Raw genomic sequence first — 9,548 nt, 5'->3', positions numbered from 1 at the left:
AGTTCTCATCTTGACAGCTGTTTTCAGGCACTTAGCAGCACACATACTGTGTACAACTTCAATACAATGATGACATGACAATTAGTGCGTCGCAGGCATCACATGAGCAACAATGAGAGAGAGAGAGAAAGAGAGAGAGAGAGAGAGAGAAAGCCTCAAATACATTTGTGACAGACACATGAAACTGTGTGTTATTCTGACATAAACACCAAACAGTGTCAGTGTGTGTTGATTTGTTCCAGTGTTTCCAGTGTCTCTAAATAATCTCCTCTCTTCAGGCCCGTCAGTAATGACTCTACTTCTACTAACAACACTGCTGGTCTCAGGTCAGTGTGTGTGTGTGTGTGTGTGTGTGTGTGTGTGTGTGTGTGTGTGTGTGTGCATATAGTCTATGTATTTACATTAATGGCAGAGCCAGTACTGTGTGGACATGGCCGTTCTCCATGTGTGTAGCTTCTCTATAAGTTCTCTCTTAAACTACTCCATCCCCTACTCCTGCAACTCCTTGAATATGTATGTGTAAATGAGTGAGTGTATTCTTCTCTCTCTCTCTCTCTCTCTCTCTCTCTGGGTGTGTGTGTGTGTGTGTGTGTGTCTGTGTCTGTGTGTGTGTGTCTGTGTGTCTGTGTGTCTGTGTGTCTGTGTGCCTGTGTGTCTGTATGTGTTCCCCTCTCCCCACTCCCCTCTCAGGTCTGGGCAGTCTGTCCTCCTCTGTGCCACGTCAGTTCCATGTGGTGAAGGAGCAGAAGAGCTGGACAGAAGCTCAGCAGTACTGCAGAGAGGAGTTCACTGACCTCGCCACCATAGACGACATGACAGAGAATAAGAAGGTGAAGAGCATGATGCAGGAAGCAGGTGCTGGAAATGCCTGGATTGGGCTGAAGAAGAGAAACAATCCTGAGTGGCAGTGGTCTCTGGCTGACAGGGATTTCTACGGAGAGAATGAAGCCGAGTTCAGGAACTGGGGTTCACGCCAACCCAATGGAGGTGGAGAAGAGTGTGTGCAGATGGGAAGCTCAACGGGAAAATGGTATGATAGCAGGCGTAGCTACAGCTATCCCTTCATCTGCTATGATGGTGAGAATCCAACTTCTGTCATTCAGAACAAGATTATTTCATTCCCTCAGCATCAGCAACACATGCATCCAACTGTGCAGATCTACAAATCAGTGTGTAATGACTGTCATTAGTTCAGACTCACTCATGAATACAGGCAGCCACACTGTACAACTAACCAGTTTGTCTCACTCACACTAGTTCAGACTGTAAAGCTGTGCTGATTCCCAGTTAACCATGACCCATGCATTACCACAGGGAGAGACTCCACACATCCCTATGTGCTGGTTACTGAGGGGAAGAACTGGGCAGATGCTCAGAGATACTGCAGAGAGAAACACACAGACCTGGCCAGTGTGAGGAATCGGGCAGAGAACGACCAGATAAAGGGAGTCATACCAGACAGTACCAGCAGTGCTGTGTTTTACTGGATCGGCCTGTTCAGAGGTGCCTGGGTGTGGTCAGATGGCAGCAGTTCCTCATTCTGCCACTGGAAGGCTAGAGAACCTAATAATCAGGGTGTGGCATGCACTGAAATTATGCCCAGTGGTCAGTGGAAAGACGCAGGCTGTCAACATCGTGGTGGTAGTCACTTCATCTGCTATGAAGGTGAGTCTCTGTCTCCTTCTCTCTGCTTGATGGGGGTTCAGTCCCAGACAACAGCATCTTCATCAGCAGATGTGCTGATGACCTAAAGATGGTGGAGTGGGCCTGCTATCTCAGGGCCTAGTGGATTTATCTCTGTAATGGTGCTACTAGTTCCTAATGGTGGTCCTCTCTGTGATGGTGCTGTCTCTGTAATGGTGTTACTAGTTCCTAATGGTGGTCCTCTCTGTGATGGTGCTGTCTCTGTAATGGTGGTGCTAGTTCCTAATGGTGGTCCTCTCTGTGATGGTGCTGTCTCTGTAATGGTGGTACTAGTTCCTAATGGTGGTCCTCTCTGTGATGGTGCTGTCTCTGTGTAACCTGCGTTGTGTGGAACCACCGCGGTCCAGCCCTGCACACGCCCGGACTCGAACCCGCGAGACAGCAGCACCTCGGATCGGGAGTCGAGCGCGCTAACAATCCAGCTAAAAGCCCAGGCTACTAGCTTTCATGCCAGCAGCACTCTTGAAGCGTCGGGGAGTGAGGTTTACTAACGTTCTACAGCATAGCTAACCAGCTAGCACCCGTTACACTCACCCCCCTAAACTAGGGTGACCAGATTTCTCTGAACCAAAACCGGGACACTTTTGTGCGTGATCAAATGTAACGTCAACATGCGACAGATTAAACTTTTTTTTCGTAGCCGTCCTTAAGCCCAAACGGTAGTGGGGGTTGGGGGGTGTCACCCCCGAGAAAATTTCTTAAATATTGCTGTGTAAATGCACAAATTCTGTGCACTTTCAGTCAGAGATTAGGGCATGCACTGTCTGACTCCTAAACATATAGCCTATGCATGAAAAGATTTTTTGAAAACGAAACTCAGCCATATTATTTTCTCAACCTTAGTTTACATGATAACTCTAAACAGCTACTCTTGTCAGATGGCCATTATACATCACTGAAAAGATGAGATTCCAGGCTTTCAGTAAAGGTATGGTTTGCCCCCTTTTTGATAATGACCAACCCCTCTGGCTCACGGACTAATAGGTTATTGAGATAATGGGGTCTTATCTGATAAAGTGTGCTCTTCCACTGGCTCACCACAAGGGTGTGTGCTCTCACCCCTGTTATTCATTTTATACACAAATATGTGTCAGAGTATTTTTAAAAATCGCCTCATTTTAAAATATGCAGATGACTCCGTGATCGTTAGCTTGCTTCAGGGAAGTGAACACGACCACGGCCCAGTTGTTGACTACTTTGTAAAGTGGTGTGAAGACTCTCACCTACACCTCAATATAGCAAAGACCAAAGACATGGCTATTGATTTTAGGAAGAATGTTAAAACACCTGAGCCTGTAATGATCAAGGGACAAGCCATCGAGCAAGTGCAATATTATAAATATCTTGGGACAATCATTGACTCCACCTTAAATTTTAAAGAGAATTGCAAAGCTGTGAGCAGGAAGGGACACCAGAGACTGTTCTGTCTGAGGAAATTGTCCCGTTTCCATATTGATAGGACCATGATGACACTCTTTTATCACGCTTTTATTGAATCTGTGTTAGCTTTTTCACTCGTGTCATGGTTTGGAAACCTGCCCTTAAAAGAAAGGAACTCACTCAACCAGATCATCAAATGGTCTGGCAGGCTGATTGGAGAGACACAGCTGAGCCTGGAGTCACTGTACACCAAACAGTTACAGCGACTAGCCAGTGCCATCTCCAATGATATCTCCCACCCTCTTGCGAGTGAGTTCCAGCTCCTGCCATCTGGACGGAGATTTATAGTCCCAAGGTCTAGAACCAATCGTTTTAGGAACAGCTTTATCCCTGCTGCTGTTTCCCTCTTAAACAAGTCCTAGTGCACTTTGAGGTCTATCCTGTGACCTGTTGTTATTTATCTATTTATTTATATTTATTGAAAATGTTTTTTTAACCTATTTAGTGTCTTATCTGCTTTTGATCCTGCTCAGTGAGCATTGTAGGTACCCATGTCTGTTTCATGCTGTGTGTTAACCTGTCTCTTGTTCAGTGATGGGAATAACGGCGTTAATAATAACGGCGTTACGAACGGCGTTAGTTTTTTCAGTAACGAGTAATCTAATTGATTACTTGTTCCATCTTGATAACGCCGTTACCGTTACTGCCAAAAAATGCGGTGCGTTACTATAGGCTATATTTTTTTCTCTCTCTCCATCAGACCAGCTAGATAGATACAGACGGTTAGAAGGTTGCCGCCCCCTCTGTGGGGGAAAACATGCTAACATCACACATGAAAGTCAATGGGGCTAACTCGCTAGCAGAACACAAATGTTTTCCCCCACGGGGGATGTTTCAGCCATGGTTAACACGGTAACTGGGGGCGGTAACCACGATTATGACGAGATGCCGTCTGTATAGACCTCTGAAGTTCGCCTACAAAAAAGCTGCCATCTTTGAAATTCGGTATCTGGCGATTTTTCCTATGGGAAAATAACATGGGGATTTTGAATTATCGCACCTGTTAAACTCTCGCGGGGACGATAAAGTCTTAAATGCAGACGTTTTCCTGAACACACTTTTGTCCTCTGCCTTCTTGTGCATACTGTGATCTCCGGTGCGCGAAGGCGGCAGACTTTGATTTTTGCTACCCCAGAGCTAACTGGCTAACTATCTTAATGGCAAGTTGCATTGCAAGTTAGCTCTGGGGTAGCAAAAATCAAAGTCTGCCGCCTTCGCGCACCGGAGATCACAGTATCCTCTCGAAGGCAGAGGCCAAAAGTGTGTTCAGGAAAACACCTGAATTTCCGATTTTGTCATCCCCGCGAGAGTTTAACAGGTGTGATAATTCCAAATCCCCATGTTAATTTCCCATAGGAAAAATCGTCAGATACCGTAACTCCTTATATGGGCAAAGATGGTAGCTTTTTTGTAGGCGAACTTCAGAGGTCTATGTATCTCAGAGCCGAGGGCGAGGCAGATTAAATGTACTGTTCTTCCTTGGGTAGTGAGCACGAGACAAGCGCATACATACTGACGATTGGCTGAGGTTGAGTAAAATGTCATGGTAAGCCAATCAGAGGTAGAGTTGGGCGGGTGTTCCTAAACTTGCATAGTAGCCTAGTTCGACACACAGCGCGACGCATTACAAGCGAGTTGGTCAAAGTGAAATCGGTATGGCGAACGCAAATAGGCTAGGCTACTCCAAAAACAGCATTCGTTAAATGGAAGTACAGTCATTATTTTTTCTTCCATGAAATGAAAAGAACGAATGTAATCGTCAAATGCACATTATGCCCTAGTAAAAAGTGCCTTGTAAACATCAGTGTCGAGTAGCCTAATTCAAACTCACTCAAACATCTCTCAACATCGCATGCCTCCACAAAATTATGGCCAAGACTGCCGACAGGTAAGGAGACGGCTACAAAACCAAAGCAACAGAAGCTTAACAATTACGAATAAGCCACGAACTTTTGTACTGGTTGTGGTAGCGCATTAAACGAAATGCGGTCAAGGTGTGAGGTTATGGTGGAATAAACAACAGCATGGGACGCGATTCAGCCAATCATAATCAAGGACTGGAACCATCCGTTTTAGAGGCATAGCCTAGGGCCTACTTTAATTCTGCCCAGTTCTGGCCTGTTGAGGGGCAATAAATATCAAAAAAGTTCCAAAACATCTATTGTGTTATTTGTATCGATCCACTATACAAACATAATATCCACATACATGCCATTTGATTGGAGTCTCACTCCCTCAGCAACATTAGAAAGATGTGTGTAGCCTACATTGTCTCTCTTAATAATGTATTGTATTAAATGTCCATTTGCCCATTTCATTACAATATTGAGATTTATTATTAACAATTGAACATACACCTGTAATTTAAGTTCCGTTAAAGAGGTGGGTTCACATTTAAAAATTTACTTGAAAGTAACGCACCAGTTACTTTCTGAAGTAACTAGTTACTTTTATAATTTGTAACTAATTTAGTTACTTTTTGAAAGTAGTAACTAGTAACTGTAACTAGTTACTTTTTTTAAAGTAACTTTCCCAACACTGCTCTTGTTTGTCCTGTCATCTATGTTTTTGTGTGACGCCCTCTCCTGTACTGCACAACAAATCTACCTTTGGGTACTAATAAAGTAAACTGAACTGAACTGAACTGAGAATGATGACTTTCTCTTCAGCATTGTCGTAGCGTAACCTGCTAGCCATTAAAACGAGGCAATGAAACAATGTAACGTTGACTGCAAAGATTGTGCAGACTGTGATTGACTGGCACACGATCACACACACACACAAATCATACGTCGGACGCTTTATGCCAGTTTCTACATGGGTTTAGGTAGTGATTGGGCTATATTAAAACCACACTTCAACAGTGGTTGGTGAAAACCGGGACATATTAGCGTCCCGACGGGCTTTTGTCGGGACTCGGGACACGCCACTCAAAATCGGGACTGTCCCAGGAAAACCGGGACGTCTGGTCACCCTACCCTAAACCTCACTCCCGATCCGGGTCACGGCATCAATGTAACCTGCGTTGTGTGGAACCACCGCGGTCCAGCCCTGCACACGCCCGGACTCGAACCCGCGAGACAGCAGCACCTCAGATCGGGAGTCGAGCGCGCTAACAATCCAGCTAAAAGCCCAGGCTACTAGCTTTCATGCCAGCAGCGCTCTTGAAGCGTCGGGGAGTGAGGTTTACTAACGTTCTACAGCATAGCTAACCAGCTAGCACCCGTTACATCTGTAATGGTGGTACTAGTTCCTAATGGTGGTCCTCTCTGTGATAGTGCTGTCTCTGTAATGGTGGTACTAGTTCCTAATGGTGGTCCTCTCTGTGATGGTGCTGTCTCTGTAATGGTGGTACTAGTTCCTAATGGTGGTCCTCTCTGTGATGGTGCTGTCTCTGTCACATGTGGCCACTCAGCACATTTAGATACTGCTGATGAAATGAGAATCTCAGAATACTGATTCCTGCTCAGTGCTGGTCCTTCCCTCCCTGTATTCTCCCTCCAGACAAGCTGGTTCTGGTCCGTGAGAATAAGCCCTGGAGAGAGGCGCTGCAGTACTGCCGAGATCACCATGTGGACCTGGTGTCTGTGACGTCTGAGCGGGTCCAGCGCTGGGTGAGCGAGCGGGCTAAAGGAGCCTCCACTCCTCATGTGTGGGTGGGCCTGCTCCACTCCTACGGTGTGGGCTGGTACTGGGTCTGTGGACAGACCGTCTGCTACAGCAACTGGACCCAAGGGCACGAGCAGGTGGGGTCCTTCCATCAAGGAGTCGGGGCAGTGGAGTCTGGAGGGGGGCAGTGGGTCAGCAACCTGACTAAGACTGACCAACTCAACTTCATCTGCACCACTAAGGGTGAGTTCATCTGCTCAATATGGACATGAGTGTGTGTGTGTGTGTGTGTGTGTGTGTGTGTGTGTGTGTGTGTGTGTGTGTGTGTGTGTGTGTGTGTGTGTGGTACATGGATTAAGCCTAGTCCTGCACTCTCAATGGAGGAAATATGTTTATTACAGTACATTGTGTTGCTTTAACTGAACTGTAATTTGTTTTTGTGTGTGAATGTCTCTCTCTCTCTCTCTCTCTTTCTCTCTCTCTGTCTGTGTGCGTGCGTGCGTGCCTTATGTTGTGTTGTGTTGTGTTGTGTTGTGTGTGTGTCTGTGTGTGTATGTCTGTCCTCTTACCTCTTACAGATGGTTGTGACTGAATCCTCCTCAGTCCAGAGCAGTGTTAGAGGAACTCCTCAGGGTCCTCCAGCTCCCATTCATGTTCACCACTCATTTCATCATGAGCAGCTACACAGCTACTGTCATATACACTAAATATGTCAACATTACCATTATATTTACTCTTTATATTTACTCTTCCTATGAAGTGTGCTACAAAGTCAATACATTGATATGTTTAATCAATTATACTGAATGTGTTTATTAACAATGATGTCATGTTTTGAAAATGCAAAAGTACAGTAGTCAACTTTGTCAATTGTAAAATTCTGTGCTGAATGTTTGCTGTAACTGACATGAGTATTTGTGATTAGCATGATTAACATCCTTCCTTATCTGATATGTAAAGTGTACAAATGGGCTACTATGCTAACTGCTAATAAAGAGTATTTTAATCAGCATGATGGTTGTCTCCTACTTTGTCTGTAGAGAGAGCCATACTGTACATCACTTGAAATATAGACACAGTCATGGTACAGTAGATGAGACTTAGGCCCTCCCAAAATGGATAATAGTTTTTTTTAAAAAAAATATATATATAATGTTATATACAATATGCACAGTATGTATTTCAATACAGTATTACCAGCACATAGCAATTCAGGAAATAATCTAATGAAATAAGACTTTCAAACCCTCGCCCCATGTGGGCTGTACCATTTCTCAGTATGTTCAGACGTGTGTTCGTTGCTATGGTTATTTGATATCACTTCATTAGCTGTCAAAGCGTACACACCAGGTACGGGCATTGGTGTGTTAACTAAGAGTAAGTGGCTGAATCAACTTCAGTTCAATGAAACACTGAGTAGCAAGATCGCTATGGTTTAACTGGAGCTCTCCCTTACTCAGTGAACATGACCATCGCTGCTGCTTACAGTACTGTAGCTTAAAAACAAAGTACTGTAGCAGGAGTTCCTAGATATACTGACATGGGGAGAGGTTGAATGAGGCCATTTATAATTTTTCTACCATCATTATTAGGAGGCGGTGTAAACGGATCGGGTATGTCCTCCGTAGAGAGCAGGACAACATCACCCAAACTGCCCCTCACTGGACCCCAGATGGTAAACGTAAAAGAGGCCGACTCAAGAACACCTGGCGTAGGACAGTGGAGAGCTCAAGACCCTGCACCACACAGTATAAAGACACAGAACAGGACAGGAGTGGACATCTGTTGTTGCTGCCCTACTTGCTAACCGGCATAACGGGCAGTAAGTACTGTAAATATGTGCAAATATAAATATTGAATGAATCACTTGCTGAGATGGAGACTGCTGTATGTATGAGTGTTTGTTTGGTGTGTGTGTGTGTGTGTGTGTGTGTGTGTGTGTGTGTGTGTGTGTGTGTGTGTGTGTGTGTGTGTGTGTGTGTGTGTGTGTGTGGGTGGGTGTGTGTGTGTGTGTGTGGGTGTGTGTGTGTGTGTGTGTTGTGTGTTGTGTGTTCACTAAGATCACTAAGATCAAAAACATCAGTCATGTATCTAGTCGACATACATGTATGCCAGTTTCATATAGTCGAGTCGACACACACCAGTTACATATACAGTAGTCAGCATACACCAGTAACATATACACCACTTACACAGTAGTCAGCACACACCACTTACACAGTAGTCAGCATACACCACTTACACAGTAGTCAGCACACACCACTTACACAGTAGTCAGCATACACCAGTAACATATAGTCGACATACACCACTTACACAGTAGTCAGCATACACCACTTAGGCTACACAGTAGTCAGCATACACCACTTACACAGTAGTCAGCATACACCACTTACACAGTAGTCAGCATACACCACTTACACAGTAGTCAGCATACACCAGTTACATACTGTATACATGTAGTCAGCATACATTAGTTACATAACTGTAATCGGCATACATTTTGAATGTTAAAAGTTGCAGTTGGTGAATAGGTGGATAAAGTCTAATAAGAGGGGGATAACCTCTATTTCTAGAATCTCAGAGGTGAGTAAACTGTGTTTACTTGCATTTAGCCTCCACTACATGCCTGCCTATAATTCCCTTTGGTCCGAAGGCCTTGACGTCTTAAAACTCTTAAACTAGTAAATTAGCATAATGCTAGTAACCAGCAACAAGTAGCCTACGGGTTCTGTCATTTCTGCGTACATGTGCTGTCATTCTCTATCCTGCTCACAAAAGGTCAGCATTCGTAG

General features: G+C 44.7%; 1 protein-coding gene across 1 annotated transcript; it reads left to right on the top strand.

The window, feature by feature from the left end:
- Window positions 1-289: 289 nt before the first annotated feature.
- Window positions 290-7,457, top strand: LOC134101188 (macrophage mannose receptor 1-like). Its single transcript, XM_062554785.1, has 5 exons — window positions 290-326; window positions 691-987; window positions 1,315-1,665; window positions 6,649-6,996; window positions 7,332-7,457. Exons 1-5 carry the CDS (start codon window positions 290-292, stop codon window positions 7,343-7,345), a joined length of 1,047 nt encoding a protein of 348 aa, XP_062410769.1. The 3' UTR covers window positions 7,346-7,457.
- Window positions 7,458-9,548: the final 2,091 nt, after the last annotated feature.

Source organism: Sardina pilchardus, chromosome 14 (assembly GCF_963854185.1).
Source record: "Sardina pilchardus chromosome 14, fSarPil1.1, whole genome shotgun sequence".
Lineage (NCBI taxonomy): Eukaryota > Metazoa > Chordata > Actinopteri > Clupeiformes > Clupeidae > Sardina > Sardina pilchardus.
The sequence above is the reverse complement of the archived record's forward strand: the minus strand, read 5'-3'. Positions and strand labels throughout refer to the sequence as shown.